Here is a 16,934-nt window from a genome sequence, read left to right as displayed (position 1 = left end):
ATTCATTTTGTATATATCATGTTTAAAATGAAATTACTAAAAGAACTGAGCACAAGGATAACCAGATAAGCATCAGCACGCAAAAGGAAATTTCGAAATTGCAATCGGAAGTGATCGAAACAGCGACGGGATAAGGGAATAATCGAAGTATTTCATTGGAAATACCAATTTTTGGCCATTTCAAGGGAAACGGGTGACCATCCGATTTTGCTGTTTTCTTTTTTCGGTTCAGTATACCTTGTACCAGCAAGTTCTATAAATATTCAAGCGTTATTCGGGTAAAAAAAAATACATTTTTCAGGGCAGACTATGAAAAATCTTTATCTGAAAGTCGGCGAGAACGAAAACACACCACCTTGGAAATTTTTAAACGCTTAATTCTCTGTCATCAAACATGATGTATCGATATCAACTTGGTGCTTTACAAAGTCTCTGAATACTTGTCCTTTGGCACCAAAAAGGTTTTTCTTAAACTAACTTCTTCGCCCGCTGCGCAGTTTCAGGAGTTTCCTGAGCAATTTTTTTTTTCCGAGTTGGTGTGTTTTCGAACTCACTGATTCATTTGGCACGTTGGCGCCTGTGGGTTTCGAACACTGATGGAAAGTCTAACGAGCGCTTTTATTCGTCTGTTTCCAGAATGCGTGCGGGGAGGAGTACGAGTGCAACCACCGGCTCTCCTCGGACGTGGTGCCGAGCTCCTACCACATCCTCCTCCACCCCAACCTGGCCGAGGGCACGTTCACCGGGAGGGTGACGATCGAGCTGGAGACACTCCAGCCGCGCAAGAACCTCTTCCTCCACTCCAAGGGCCTGGCCGTCAACCGGACGGAGATCGCCCCGCGGCTCCAGGCCTCCGGGCAGGGTCAACCCCTGGGCATCGCCCGGACGTTCGAGTACCCTAAGAACGAGTTCTGGGTCATCAAGCCCACCGCCGAGATCCCGGCCGGGAAGTATGCCCTCACCCTCGAGTTCAGCGGAAAGCTCACCGGCAAGATCATCGGATTCTACCGCAGTGTCTATACAGACAAGGCAACTGGCAAGGAAGTGTAAGTAAAAAAATACTTAAGAGGGGTGAAATGGATTGCATTTTGCAAAAAGGAACCACTAGCATTGCAATGATGCTAAGATTGTGCAACTTCATCCTTTGCAATAAAATTGCGGAAATCGTGAAAAACTATGAAATTTAGATAGTAATTTTTGTCTTAAATTTACAGTTTTTAGCAAGTAAAATAGAAACTATTAATGGATAATCGAGTTTTTCCTCCAAGACAAAAGAAGTTGCACAATCTTAGCAACATTGCAATGTTAGTAATTCCTTTTTGCAAAATGCAATCCAAATAAACGTCTTCTTTCTCAAACTTAGGGCTTTTTTCTTGGAGAATGCATTCTACCATGTTGACGACCTCTCAAATCTTTAGCCTTTATCCATCGCTTCTTAGTCATTTTCTTATTTTGCTTTGTCATTATCTTATTTTGTTCTTACATTGCCTAATTTAAATCATTTGTACGATCTGTATCTGATTCATTTGTACGACTTGTACGATCCCTTAAAGGGAGTTTATGTACCAACTTTAAAATAAATAAAAATAAATAAATAAATAAATAAGTATCCCACCTTCAAGGGGTACGTCCAACCCTGGCACAGGGATTGAGTCAATAGGAGAGGTCGGACAAAATTTGGGAACTTTAAAAGCTTATAACTCCGTTTAGACAAAACTTTGAAGTTCTAAAAGTGGTTTCATCGGTTTCCTCGTGAAACTCTCTTCAAAAAGCACCCCTTACAGTATAAAATGTGGCGAAATAAACATGAAAATGTGCGGTTTTAGTAAAAAATTTCATATCCGACCTCTCTAATTGACTCGATCCTCTGTGCGTCGGAGGGGTGCAAATTATTCTAGGCCTCCAAAATTTTCTGCAACGCCCTGGGTTTTCGCATTAAGATCAACACAACGTGCTAATTAAATTGTTGTCGAATATTTTGTTCATTTTAGAATGAGTGCCAAAGTCGCATTACCCCACAAGAGTTGAAAATCTGGAAACTGAACAATCTGTAAAAATAGGGTGCTTACTACAAGTCCAGAATTCCCGGAAAGTCCTGAAATAGTATTGATTTTTTTAGGGCGGTCCAGCAGTACTGAAATAGTGCGGAAATTATGCAAGAAGGTCCGGAATTGGTTCCCATTTTTTGTCATTATTGACGCAATTTGAGCGAGAAATTCAAATTTCTGAAATTTTTGAAATTTCGTCAATTGGAGGCACTGAGAGGTACTGGATTTTTTGGAAATGTACTGAAAAAGTACTGATTTTTGGCCAGCCTGTTTTAGTTGACACCCTGAAAAAAAAATAAAAAATTTCAGCCCTCACAATTTTTAAAGCAGCTCCAAAATTTTTAAATTTTTAAATTTGCACCCCTGGACGCTTTGTGCCTTTTAAGTACCGCGTCATATTTAAACATTTCAAAATACCCAGCGGACTCATTCGGAGGTCTATTGGGCGTTAGCCCTTAAAAAACATTTAAATGGTCCCAGTGGATCTCCAGAGTGAACTGTGACGAAAGATGAAAATCTACATCGTTAAAATTGGAAAATTCACGATTTCATCGCATAAGATTTTAAATCTTATGCGACCCAGGTTTCTTAGAAACCTGGGTCGTATTCCTAAAATTCAAAGAAAGCAAACTTGTCTAAATATTGTAACCTGTTGATAACCGCAAAAATCATGAACATTGGCTTGGTAGAACTCTAAAACTAAGCGTCACAAGAAATGAAAATTTAGGAGGATTGAGAGCTTGTAGCATACATAATGGCAAAGCTGTGGTTGATCATACTTTAAAAACAGATTCTGAGGAAAAAATAAATCAGGAGCTGATCAAAAAAAGATCCGGGTGAGCAGACGAGCAATTTTTTTGCAAAGCAAATAGAGTTAAATTGCGACTTGTTTCTTTAATATTGGTAAATTATTTATACATCCTTTCCTTTTTGCCTTGAAATTATTAGTCATCGATTTTTTAGTCCCTGCTAGGGAGAAAACATTAGAAAGCTTTGTCAATCTCGTCATGGTTCAATTTTTCTTATCATGAGCATTTTTAAAACAAGAGAATCAGGTTTAACTTATCATTTTTTATTTTTCATTCCAGCCCAATTGCAACCTCCAAATTTGAGCCAACCTTTGCTCGCCAAGCATTTCCATGTATGGATGAACCTGCGTTCAAGGCAAAATTCTCAATTCAGCTCGTCAGACCCTCAGATAAGAACTACATTGCTCTATCGAACATGAATCAAGTGGTAGGTCCGCCGCTAAGGTTAATCCACTCAAGACCTAATAAGTAGTGAAGTGCTCATAAATTAATTATGTTTATTTTTTGATAGCTTGTACCTACGCTTTTCTAAGTTCAATGATCAGGTTTAATGCAATCAACAAAATTATCGATCACTCTCAGGTGGTTTTCTGGCACCTCTAAAGTTAATAATTGCTAAAGTGTAGGCTACTTCTCCTCTGTGCCTCTCTAAATTCCCCTTTTGTCTCGAACATATTGAACTATATGCAACAGAATGCGAACAAACAAATCTAACAGAATTTGGAACATCATCAATACTAATTCCCTACAATTATCTCCAGTCCTCTGTAAAGAATTTAATTAAAGAGGAAGGTTTGTGCAGATCCAGCTATCATCTGACTTTTACTTCTTGACAAAAAATTTAAAAATTCGTCAAAACATCTTTGTTTAGTAGTTAGATAGCCAATAAAATCATCTAGGTATATTTTTGTAGAATTAAATAGAATTGTGATAGTTGAAATTAAGATTCCACTATGACTACCATTCTGAAGAATTTTACCCCTACAACTTAGAATTTTTGTCAATTTGTCTCTCTATAATACCTAGAAATGCAATGCTTAAAGTATTTTAATTTTTTTCTCAGGGAACAGAAGAAGATAAACCATCTGCAGGCCTAACGACAGTTACCTTTGCAGAAAGTGTGCCAATGTCAACTTACCTAGCCTGTTTCATCGTTTGTGACTTCAAGCGTTTTCCAGCAGACAACACTTCCGTCTCTGCTCCGAAAGCCTCAGTGCCTATCAATGCATATGCTCGACCGGGTCAAGAGATGTTCATGAAGTATGCACATTTTGTCGGGGTCAATGTTATAGATTTTTACGTGAAATATTTCAACATTGATTATCCTTTACCGAAACTTGGTAATTCTTTGTGTTTCATATATTCCTTTTTTTCTTGTTATAAAGATGTATTTTGATTGTATTTTACCTATTGACTTAGTCAATGACAGACATTGTTTCCCTAAAAATTTGAATGGCAGTCTGCCGTACGTTGACCATGATCTATTTTTGGCGATTTGAAGAAGAGCCTTTCTATTCGTACACTGGAGGAAAATCAAGCTACTTATAGAGATGCTCTCCATCAGTATTGTGATTCTAGTCAGTCAAAATTACCAAAAATTATGGTCGTTTTTGTAGACACCATTCAATAGACTGATTTAATGGTTCCTTCATCACTTTATATTGTAGTTCAGTCTTCTCATTAATTAACTTAAGTTTAATTTTCTTGCTTTTCCGAGGATACTCCCCTTGTATTGGTAGGAGAAGACATATTTCTATCAAGATTTTGTTTAAGAAATTTGTTTCTTTATTTTTCAGATATCATTGGAATCCCTGATTTTGTCAGTGGAGCTATGGAACATTGGGGATTGGTAACGTTCCGTGAGACGAGTGTGTTGTACACTCCAAATGAGAGTTCACTATCTAATAAAAAGAGGATCTCATTGACAGTTGCTCATGAGCTAGCTCATATGTGGTTCGGGAATCTAGGTAAGCAGAGAAGAGATAAGGTTGAATACCTTTATCTTTGAAAGTTTAGCACGAATGAAAAGCTTACTTGCAAATTTGCTGACAAGGGGAACTTCCCAAGCTGCCGCCTCCGATCGGGCTGAAAAAATTCGTACGAACTCTTTGGATGAATTTATTTGACCCGTATTTTTTTGTTTTTTCCAATGACCCCTAGAAACACCCCAAAAAAATTCCGAAAAGTCTTGCTTTGAGCGCTCGAGTCTATATTCGCAGTATAGCAGCTTCCGCTACTCCATAGGTGGTGGCTCTGCGGTAGCGCGCTCGCCCAGTGATCCGGCGGGCCCGGGTTCGATTCCCGGGCGCCGCGCCAAATTTTTACGACCGAATTTTATATTCTCACACATTTTCACATCGATTCCCATTTGATACATTAGAACTTAAAACATCAATTAATTTACAACCATCAACGATCAATAACTTCTTCAATTTGAAGTGTAGATTTTTTTTTGGGAGGGGGGAGGGGTCACGCGCGCGATATTCTCGCCAATCACTGTACTTTCACATTAGCAGACGACCCGCTCCGCCCCTCACATCGACATATTTCTCCCGATCACCCGTATGAGTCATGATTTTTCCCATCATTATCCAGAAAATGATAATGAAAAATTGTAGCATTTTTAATTTGAATGTTCGAAGTAATTTTTCATTATCATTTTCTGGATAATGATGGGAAAAATCATGACGCATACGGGTGATCGGGAGAAATATGTCGATGTGAGGGGGCGGAGCGGGTCGTCTGCTAATGTGAAAGTACAGTGATTGGCGAGAATATCGCGCGCGTGACCCCTCCCCCCTCCCAAAAAAAAATCTACACTTCAAATTGAAGAAGTTATTGATCGTTGATGGTTGTAAATTAATTGATGTTTTAAGTTCTAATGTATCAAATGGGAATCGATGTGAAAATGTGTGAGAATATAAAATTCGGTCGTAAAAATTTGGCGCGGCGCCCGGGAATCGAACCCGGGCCCGCCGGATCACTGGGCGAGCGCGCTACCGCAGAGCCACCACTTGACGGTAGGTGAGCTGCTATACTGCGTATATAGACTCAAGCGCTCAAAGCAAAACTTTCCGGAATTTTTTTGGGGTGTTTCTGGGGGGCATTGGAAAAAACAAAAAAATACGGGTCAAATAAATTCATCCAAAGAGTTCGTACGAATTTTTTCAGCCGGATCGGAGGCGGCAGCTTGGGAAGTTCCCCTTGTGAGTGTTGACTCAAAAATGGATGGGTTCAAACAATCAGAATGTATTTCAATCAACAGTTTTGAAGAGAGACCTTTTTGTTGTGGACTGCTAAGACTGCTAAGACTGCTAATGTATGTCAGATAGGGATGTGTCTGAAATGATACTTTATCAGCAACAAAAGAAACAAGGAGCACTTGCGAAATCTACTAAAGGCTTTTAATTCCATAGCCATTTAGGTGTTTTCAATCCTGCTAGAGATGTATCCCATTTTCTTTGATCAGTCTCGGCCTGCACACTCTTTAGCAACAAGAACTTATCTGTAAAAATAAGGGAGTGCCTGTGTTTGTTATCAACTGCCTTAATTAAATTGATAGCAAGGACACTCAAATGGCTCACATTTTTTCAAAAATAGTTTTACTAATGGTGTAATATAATATATTTTAGTGAAATTTTGCTAAGCTTGGAAGGAAAACAATCAGTGCCTCATTTGACTCTCTACCTTTACGTAGGAAATGTACAATGATTTTTCATTATTAATTATTTGTGTCTCCATTTTGTTTTTGTTTTTTAAACTAAAGTCACAATGAAATGGTGGAATGATCTGTGGTTGAATGAAGGGTTTGCATCATACATAGAATACAAGGGTGTCAATTCTGTTCATCCAGACTGGGATATTGTAAGTATCACTTTTTGCTTAGCTTTGTTATGAATGCAACTATGTTTCTCTCAAATCCCTGCTCTTATTCTAAAATGTGAAGCCAACATTGTCTAGCGTTAATGACACTTTCCTACGCCGCGCCGCAGAAGTTGACGGCCGGCCGCCATGCGGAATCAAAGCTCGACCCTCGGAAAAAGCTGCATGCCACCGATGAATGGTGCTCTCCCCAAGTCGATTTTCTCCATAAGCAACTGACATCTCTTTCACGGTATCAGAGACAGTTAAACCTCGGCAAACACAGTAACGGATGGCATAGCGTTTCTCTTGTTTCAGCTCCGCGGGCGAATTCATTGCACCAAACGAGAACACGTGTCATTAACGCCAAACAATGTTGGCTTCACTGAGCTGGAAAGTTGAAGAAAACTCTGATATGCAATGACAGCACATGCAAACATGTTAGAACTTGCATCTAGATCAGTGCCAACGTGATCTGCAAAGTTGCGATCAACTACGCGACTCTCAGAACAACAGTTCAGACAAGGAAAAAAATACTCAAAAATCCTGTAGGGTTATTTTTTACGCGCCTCCGAAAAATTGCTATAACTCAGCGAAATTTTGACCAAATGAGCTAATCTAGAGCTCGTTGGATAGCTAAGGATATGAGCTACAACCTCCCACAAACCGCGTTTCAATATCTATTATTGTTTCTGAAATACAGACTTACTCTCAGTTGTTTTGGGACAGCCTATGTATTTTAAGATCGTCTTTGATTTATGCATAAAAAATAGGAAAAAAAGAACGAAAAGATAAAAAGCTGCAAGACGTAAGGTGGTTTATCTTGAAGACGTATTTTCTAGTTTAACATGTACAATAAAGAGCAATGACCAATGAGATTATTGTAGTAGACTAACACTTATATTTTTCATTTTCTCATCCCTCCAGGACACTCAATTTTTACATGAAGAGCTTTTCGGGGTGCTAACTTTGGACTGTCAACTCAGCTCTCATCCCATTGTTCAGAATGTTAACCATCCTGATCAGATAACAGAAATATTCGATTTTATTTCGTATTCAAAGGTTGGTGGTTCTGCTTATGTCTTATTTTTCACTAAGACTGCCCTTCTAGTGCTCTCTGATTGATGTGCAGTGAAATCCTATTTCGAGTCTTCAGAAAAATCTACCATATTCCGATAAATGGGCCAGTTAATCTTCAAAAGGATTGACTTGCAATGATAAGTACCAAAACTTTCAAAAAGGTTTGCTAAATCTTACTTTTGGGGGCTTTAAAATTATGACACAAGTGTTAGCCCATTTTTTACCCGAAAACTTTTCTAAAAACTAGGGCATAAGAAAGAGGAAATTGCTAAATATTCACCATTGGGAGAATGAAAAAAGGGGAGATTTGACGAATTCAACACAGGGCTCTTTTTTCGCGCATTACTTCTCAATTTTTTCACAGTGAACTGTTGTTTTTTGTATGGGATGGAAATTTAGGTGTGTATTCTTCCACCATGGAATCCAAATTCATTGTAACTTAGGCTTTTGATTGAAGTAGGTGAACAGTTAAAAACGCTTTGTAGCTTTCGTGGCCATATCTTTTTTGCACTCAAGTACAACTTCTCTCTGTAATGCTGTGACTAAAACCAATTTTAACTTATTAAAAATATATTTCAGGGCTCCTCTGTCATAAGAATGCTAGAAGCTTTCATGGGTGAGCAACCATTTCAACAAGGAGTGGTCTCTTACCTGACCAGCAACAAATACGGTAATGCAGAAACCAAGGACTTGTGGGACCATTTACAGAAGTTTGCTGGTGATGTCAAAGTTGCTGATGTGATGGGTACTTGGACAAAACAGATGGGATATCCTGTTGTCAATGTTAAACGAAGTGGCAACAAACTTACCTTGAGCCAAAAAAGATTTCTGCCAGACAAGTCAGAGTCCACCACCGAAATGGCTAAAAAGTAAGAAAATAATTGCTCAGTCTTCAGTTATCAACAACTAATTTTGACTTAGTGTTTTGATTTTTGTAAGCATGAAGGAGTTACATTAATGAAGTAAATTGTGGATAAAACATGATGTCAGTATTATGCATTTGCATGCACAGACTTTGCTAGCATTAGGCCTTTGATAAGACTTAAGAGTAGGTGGATGTGAATTTCAAAAAATTCTCAAATTAGGTATTTTAATTGAATTGCCTATCAGTATGCAAATATCATCCCATGCAAGTAACAGGAAATTACTTCTTTGTTGGCAGGGGATGTATCAAAACATCTGAAGTTTTTGCTCTAAATTAAAATTTTGTCCTGCAAAGAAGAGTAGGTATACAGCAAAATTTTGTTCAAAATCAATTTTTCAAGCTTTTCTAAAGTTGATTTTTTAATTTCCTTTTCAACATCAGATCTTGTTTTTTTTAAAAAAACCATTTTGTTCTAAATTTTTTGCAGCATGAAATTAGCAGATAGTAAATGGGATGTACCAATAATGTATTACACCTCTGCTGATCCTAAAGTAAAACTAGCGTGGCTTCCGAACAACCAAGATTCCAGTAAGTTTGGTTTTTTCTCAATTCTCAGTTCTCATAACCTCTCTCACAACTGCTGCCAATAAACTGTTCAGTGTCTTATGTTTGAAAAGTGTGAATGAAGTTCTTAAATTTTCAATGCCTCTCTAAACTAGACTCTAAATCGCTCAATTATTTGGTTAAATTTTTGAATTCTTTGCTCCCCTTTTAGATGCTCTCAAGTATAAATTAATTTAATAAAATATTTTCTCAATACCCGAAAAAAAAAGACTGGTGTAGGCAAAAAATCTAGAAAGGAGGGCAGAAAAAAATATCAGCGGCTAGTAAAAATACATCACTCTAGCATACTATTTCTGAAAGATTCAGGGACAATAGGGGCCGTCCATAAATTACGTCACTCAAGTCCGGGGGGAGGGGGGTCTAGCAGTGGACGAAGGTGGGTGATGGGGAGGGAGGGGGGTCAAGCCAAGGGTGGCGTAAGCTGAAGGCAAAAAAGCTGAGAATGCTCGCTTGAAATTTAAGAGTACATGATGTTTGAACGCTGCAGACTATATATACGGATTTTTATCAATTTTCTGTGTTTTCCCCCAAAAATGAGAGAGGGTGTACACTAAGGATAATGTATATCTCAGGGGGTTCTAGCAGTGGATGATGGTTGGATATGGTGTTGGAGGTAGGGGTCCAAAGACTGTAAAAAATGGGTGACATAATTTATGGCCGGCCCAATACCTTGTCATTGTCCTTTGAAATACTCTGTAAAAGGCTGCTGAAAGAATAGAAAATATGTAGAAAGAAGAAAAAAGAATCTGAATCAAATGTATTTTTTTGTTTTTGTTTTTAGCAACAATTGATGTGGAACCTGGCACTAGTTGGGTAAAAATCAACTACAGAAATTATGGTTACTACCGAGTCAATTACGATGCCGATGCGTGGAGTCTTTTCAGTTCTACCCTTGATAGTAACCCTCATGTAAGATTTATTTTCTCTTTTTTAGTTTGATAAGTAAACACATCAGTGTGAACTGTTTCTAGGTTGTAAATTGCTGGGGTATTTAGAGACACTAAAATAATGTCATAGTCATGCCTTTTTAATAACAAGAGAAAACTAATCTAATCAAGTATTTAAGAAGGGCCTAGTTTTAACTTTTTAGCGTTGATTTTAGCAAAGGCTTACAAAACTTTTAATGTTGAGCTCTCATATCATGGGGAGAAAAGCTGTCGTTTGACTCATAATATTTTTCCATCTTAAATGTAATCGGAATAAAATTATAACAACTAGCACTGTAATCTTTTTGATCAAACTAGCATGAAAGTTTTAATTGCCTTTCAAATATTAATTTTAAGAAGATCAAAAGACTGGAGTCCTCAATCACGCAAGAATAGAAATGAAACTGATAGAAATGTACTCTTATGAATTTTTTTGCAGCTTTGTGGAGCGTTTTTTCTCGGCATTCAATTGTATGTTTTAAGAGATTCTCTCTTACTTCCGTAAATGTAGTCTCATACTTTTTTCAGATTTTTAATGCTGCAGACCGAGCTAGTCTCTTGAATGATGCTTTCAGCTTGGCAAAAGCAAGCCACCTCTCTTATTCTGTCCCGTTGAACCTGTGCAAATATATAAAGTCTGAAAACCACTCTGTGCCTATCGCCGTAGTCTTAGATAAATTTAAGGACATCAAAGAACTCTTGCGCGATACCCCTATTTATGATGAATTTTTAGTGAGTATCCTTCATCATTATTCTCCTTGGTTGATAAAAATGGTTCCGAATTTTTCATTTTTTTATCTTTAAATTTGAAGTGGTTATGTTGACCTCTACAAAAAAGGTCATGTTCATGAGAACATATATTTCTAATTGGGTATTTCTATTTTGGTAATATTTAATAATGTGACTGCGAATGTGAATGTAACTCTCAGGGCCTTTATTGGTATGAAAATATTTTGGTTTTTCCCATTCTACTATACAATAATAATGTATTTGGAAGAGATTGAATAATTTAGTGTATTCTATGTAGAAAATAAAGTATGACAGTAAAACTGCATCACTGCAAACCGAGGCACACATTTCTGCAGTTTTCCGATTGATTCGTGAATTTGATTGTGATTTGCGCACTGTTCAGTAGAAATCTGTCTTAACTTCATTTCAGGTTGGGTTTTGTGTACATTTGTATATTAGTGTCTTGAACTAGTCTTGAACACATACGGTTTTTGATGCCTGGTTTTAGGCAAAAGTACCCACTATGCTCTTGTATTTGAGGCAATTTCTTGATTCCTGCCGTTGGTTTCTGTGCTTTAAAGTGGAGCTAAATATAAACTTGATTAAAGAAAAATAAAAAACTTAGAACCAACGGAACGGTGATGATTAGACCGTGATTTTATTTCCTTAAATTACTGTAATTTGAAATTAGAGGAACATGGCTTTCTTGCAAAAGAGCTTTGAATTTATATGTCCTTTCCTGTTCATTTCAGGCTTTTGGGAGGAAAAATATCGTTCTTCCTGATGATGTATGGAATTTCACTGAAGACACAAGCTTTTTAGAAGGGTAAGTATTTCATAATTTTTGGAAACTGTGGTAATATTCTCAATTTCAAATAATATTTTCAGAGAGGTAAAGTTTTTCATATTTTTGAAATGATTAGATGAAATTCTCTTCATATAAAAAAAGTAGTATCTATTTTAACTATATTGTCGATAATGAGACTACAGTAAGACTTCGAAGTATCCCTTCATTCAACGGATTGATCCCTCCGTCCCTCCAAGGGCTTCAAACTACTCAATTTACCGGATTCTGCAATTTAATGGATCAATTCATCAGTTTCCTGAAATCTTATGAATCAAGGTCCTCCTGTATACCGCTTTACCTTCATACTGTGGAAAATAAAACAACTGCTTGATTATTTTACTTCTAACTGCAGATACTCAACACTTCTCAATAATAATTCATTCTCATATGTAACGGTCCTTTCTTTCATTTGAGAAAATAATGTTTGGGCTTGGAGGAACAAGCTCATTCACCATTTGACACCACTGATTATAAATGATTTGCGTAGAGGAACATAGTATATCATTCAACTCACAAAGAAATGCTCAGAGGAACATAGTACATCATTCAACTTACAAGGAAACGGAATCTAATCATTTCTGCTCAGTTGAATAGAATAGTCAATCCCTATGAGAATTATTTTTAGGTATACACATCAACCTATGTAATGATTCTTTTCATGATGGAGTAAGAAGACACATGAACAGGTCCTAGCCTTCATGATTTGAACAGTTCTCATCGATTCTCTAGCTTTTTGAGCTTTCAGATTCATTTAATCCTCTTCTCTTCCCTTGGTTACTGATATAAATGTAATATATATTACATACCACATAGATGATGAAAAATATCACTGAAGCAACCCTTTTTGTATTTGATGATAACTTAGCTGAATTGAATTATAATGGAATTTTTTTTTTTGTAGGGACTTCAAAAGCACTCTGTTGAATCTTGCTTGTTTGCTTGAAATTCCGGAGTGCACAAGCCAGGCTAGCAAAATTTTCCTGTCGTGGCTGACCAATAATGGCCCTAAACCTTATCCGGACCTTCGTTCTCTCGTTTATAATACAGGTAAATTATTATTACAGCTAATTCTCGGTCATTAAAAAGACTTGTTAAAAAGAGTGTTTCTTTGTTTAAAAAAACTTGCTGTAACTCCTTGGAAATTTTCTTTACAGCACAAATCTGTAACTTTTAGGAGGACTTTAAAGAATATTTTTAAACCAAGTCATCTTTTTTTACTATTTTTCGCTATTTGAAACACATTTTTTGATAAATTGATTATGTATTCAAGTTTTTGTCAATGAAAAAGGTCAGTCGGAATTTCTTCTAACTGTGCTTAGATAAGTTTCCTAGTTCTAAATTTGATTTATGTTTATTTGGCAGGAATGAGGGCGAACTCTACAGAAGAAGTGTGGTCAAAACTCTGGGAAAAATATCTCGCTGAAACCACACCGTCTGAAAAGCTGAAACTGATGGTCGCCTTGACTACCCCTCGAAACAAGCAGATCCTGGAAACATTGATTCAGAATATAAAGAATGAATCCTATGTTCGGTCACAGGACTACTTCATTGTTCTTAACCTGATCGGCAAAAACCCTGTAGGGACTGAGCTTGTGTGGGATTTCATGCGCAGTGAGTGGCAATACCTTGTTGACCGTTTCACGCTCAATGATCGGGCCTTCGGACGTCTGATTCCTAATGTATGCTCATCCTTCACAACAAAAGAGAGGCTCCAGGAGATGAAAGAATTCTTTGCAGGATATCCAGAGGCAGGAGCTGGAGCTGCCGGTAGAGCGCGAGCTCTGGAAACAGTCAATAACAATATCGAATGGTTGGCGACACACTATAAGTCAATTGAAAATTTCTTAAAGCAGAAGAAGTAAAAAAATCTATCTTAAAATTAAATAGGGCTTCCAGTCATATGTTTGATAACCATTTGCTTTTGGGAAATCTTCCCTTGCAAAATGATTACTATCACTTGAAACAAGCTTTAGTGCGATCTTACATGTTTATAAATGATTTTTCTCTTGAATGAATAAGATTGGAAATGAAAGTGCAAAGCCAGGTTGAATAAGGCACCATGTTAAACTTTAAGAGTATAATAAAAAGAAGAGACGATGTGGGAGAACGAGGTGGATAAATAATATTTGCAACACTAGATTCACAAGATGAAGATCACTAATTTTCACTTGATCACTTAAATAAGTGATACTTAGTTTCCAAAATACATATTATTAATAGATTAATTATCATTGAATATGTTTCTATCATAGTAATTATTTCAATAGTGATTTTTATTAAGGCAATAAGTTTAGAAAATCATAACGTGCTATATTTTATAATTTTACTAATTACAGAAAGAGTACTTGGTCTGTCTATTTTGATTAGTATAATTCGAACCCATGGAAATGATTTTACAAAATCTTCGACGGTACTATAAAAATAAATAAATATTTTGAGACGCAAGGATGTACTCTGTTTACGAAAGAGTTCGGAATTCAACATTTGGACTCTCATTTCAAAACTTCAGAAATTTTCTGATGCTAACAAATGTATTCTGTTAGTTTTCTCTCAAACTTTCTTTCCACCCTTTTCCATTTCATTGTTTTAAAGAATTGATAATGTGTAGAGAAATAATTTATGGTCCTAAGAAATTTGAAATCTCTGAAAATCCGTGATCAGCCGAGAATTTAATGTTTAAAGAATGATCAAAAAAACTTTCAATTTTTTTGTTGCTTTTTATGATTGTTAAAAGTGAAGAAACTGTCAATAATATAGCCTTGCATTTACTTTCACGGATAACTGTAATTTTGGTTTGTCAGTATGATTTAAAAGAGGCATAAGAAAGCTGTTACTTAAAGATGATCTTTTCTCCATGATTTTATTCATTTCCAGTTTTTACAAAGCTGAAAGTACTCTGCACCTTGAGGTCTCAGGGATATGCTTTTTTTTTTAGCATGCATTCAATGTGCTGTGATATAAATTTTAAATTTTCTATCTGTGTAAATTTCTTCTTGCTTTTTCAATCATGAGCTTGCATCTTGTACCATCGACCTATGATAAATTTCCTCTTGAATCATTTACATGAGCACTAATAATTTCTGTTAGAAGCAGTCAGTTAGTATCAGGGAACGTTCATCTTACTATCATTGCCCTTCTTCAACTGTTTTCCCTGCAAAACTACCACCCTGAGTATAGTTTTCAATGGAAGTTCAGAATCCTGTCAAACATAGTAATTCTTAATTTAATTAGTTTTACTCAATTTTTAAAGGCAATTTCAACTGTAATTCATTTCTTTACTCTCTGCAGCCTGATAGTTGAAACTTTGACTGGCTTTGTCTGCAAGATAAGGCAAGATATAACCCTACCTGCGCCGTGTAATATATCAATTTTCGATTCTTGTCGTGCCAACCTTAATTTCAACAATCAGGCTGCTGGTAGTCTACAATTCTCTAGTTTTTAATATCGGTCTTTAAAGCTAATGGAGTCTTTGAGTATGATACTACAACTGATTTTAATCTTAAGTTTTTATTTATTTTTTTAATCTATTCCTAAACTATTGAATTTATCAGCCTTGCTCACTTTTTTTCTTGCTACCAGTTTTTTGTCGTACGAATGAATCAGCTGCAAAACTATGATTTTAGATTATCTTTTGTACACATAAATTACCCATAGAATTCTGCTTAAAAATTTAATGAAACTTTGTATTTACTGATGAGACTAAATAAGACCGTGCTGAAACATATCGGCGGTGAAACTGCAGGAATGCCTATCTCGGCTTACAGTGCTGCAGACTTCCTGTTTAAAAGGAAAAATTCTCAACTTTTTTTTCTTGAGAACTCTCATTTTTTCCCTGTTTAAGGGGAATAATTCATGAAAATTGCAAGCGATAGCGTTGATGGTTTGTTCTCCTTTGATGAAATAAAAAAGGAGCGGAGATTTTGAAACATTGCAAATGAGATTCATTGTTCTGCAGTTTTACCATCAATGTTGGTCTCCTTAATTGGTTGGATCTCCTTCCTTCTGTTCTGTGTTCTTAATGAAGTCAGTAGCAAAAAGCTATTAGGTAACATCTTTTGAGATGCTGTTCAAATCACCAGCCCAACATTGTAAAAATACAAATGAAGACATCACTTATCGACCCAACCGTCAACACCATTCTTGCATAGTATTGTCATAATGTGGCAACATATACAAAATTTCATTAAGTAACCTACTGGTTTTGTTTTTTGTTTTAAAAAAGAGAGTAAAAATGTTAATGTACTTTAAGATGCTAAATAGGCCTTTTCAATTGTGATATTAGCCCTTAAGAATGAATAAAAATTTTAAATTGTTTTTAAATCATGGTAGTTTCTATTTTTTTTTTCTTATCTCGCCCTCCATTCTTCATTCTTTTCTTTCCTCTTAAAAAGCCATAATAACATCTCTGAGCTAACATCTCAAGACCGACTTTGAAAACTCCTTAATTTTTAATCTTCATGAAATTGCCTCGAGTAACTGCTTTTTTAAGGGAAGGATTAACTCATTCAATTTGCAGTTGAATGAATGGAAGTTCAGAAATGTTCGATATTAGTAATGTAGGTACCTGCGAATCTCCAACCTTGAAACTATGCAGAATACGCATCATCATCATGCCATCAAAATGATTTCTCAAGTTAAGTCATTTGTTCTTTTTTTCAAGAGGGGATAGAATGCATATTTCAATGCTCTGATTAAAGTCTAATACTTTGACGGTCCAACTGAGATTATGGAATGGGAGTTTTTTATGGATAGCAGTCACAAAATCGTCAAGACATGTTGTCAGGAAAAGAAATTATTAATCATAATGATTCGAAATTGGCCATTTTCAGTGGTCAAAGAGACTAAAATTACCTACCTAAATATTCTTCGTTCAACAATCAATATAGCATCTGTTGCTTAGTTGTCTCAGTGGCTCATATATTTTAAGTGCAATATAGATAAATGTCGCATATTGTGAGATTATGGACTTCACAAAATCAGGATTTTGCGGAGTGGTACCTACCTAAGGAACAGTGGTGATACCACAAAAATGCATAGATAGGTAGGTACCTCTCTTCGCAACCCTGCAGACTTCCTGTCATAATTATTACTTTTTCAATGAAAAAGTACATACTGAAAGTAATTTTTTGAAGATTCTCTTGAAGA

General features: G+C 36.3%; 1 protein-coding gene across 5 annotated transcripts in view; it reads left to right on the top strand.

Annotated features, from left to right (window-relative positions):
- The window catches only part of LOC109031414 (glutamyl aminopeptidase), a 38,887-nt gene extending 22,778 nt beyond the window's left edge, over positions 1-16,109 (top strand). For all 5 annotated transcript variants that reach the window (XM_019042907.2, XM_072302831.1, XM_019042904.2 and 2 more), the window contains exons 2-14: positions 637-1,046; positions 3,137-3,284; positions 3,921-4,197; positions 4,654-4,824; positions 6,624-6,721; positions 7,646-7,780; positions 8,378-8,667; positions 9,151-9,251; positions 10,069-10,196; positions 10,742-10,945; positions 11,695-11,768; positions 12,691-12,836; positions 13,152-16,109. In XM_019042907.2, coding sequence (XP_018898452.2) covers positions 637-1,046; positions 3,137-3,284; positions 3,921-4,197; positions 4,654-4,824; positions 6,624-6,721; positions 7,646-7,780; positions 8,378-8,667; positions 9,151-9,251; positions 10,069-10,196; positions 10,742-10,945; positions 11,695-11,768; positions 12,691-12,836; positions 13,152-13,651 — 2,682 coding nt within the window. In that variant the 3' untranslated portion in view covers positions 13,652-16,109. The remainder of the gene's footprint in view (positions 1-636; positions 1,047-3,136; positions 3,285-3,920; positions 4,198-4,653; positions 4,825-6,623; positions 6,722-7,645; positions 7,781-8,377; positions 8,668-9,150; positions 9,252-10,068; positions 10,197-10,741; positions 10,946-11,694; positions 11,769-12,690; positions 12,837-13,151) is intronic.
- Positions 16,110-16,934: the final 825 nt, after the last annotated feature.

The sequence above is a fragment of the Bemisia tabaci genome, chromosome 7 (genome assembly GCF_918797505.1).
Source record: "Bemisia tabaci chromosome 7, PGI_BMITA_v3".
Taxonomy (NCBI): domain Eukaryota; kingdom Metazoa; phylum Arthropoda; class Insecta; order Hemiptera; family Aleyrodidae; genus Bemisia; species Bemisia tabaci.
Note: the sequence above shows the minus strand (reverse complement) of the source record. Positions and strands in the feature narration are given on the sequence as shown.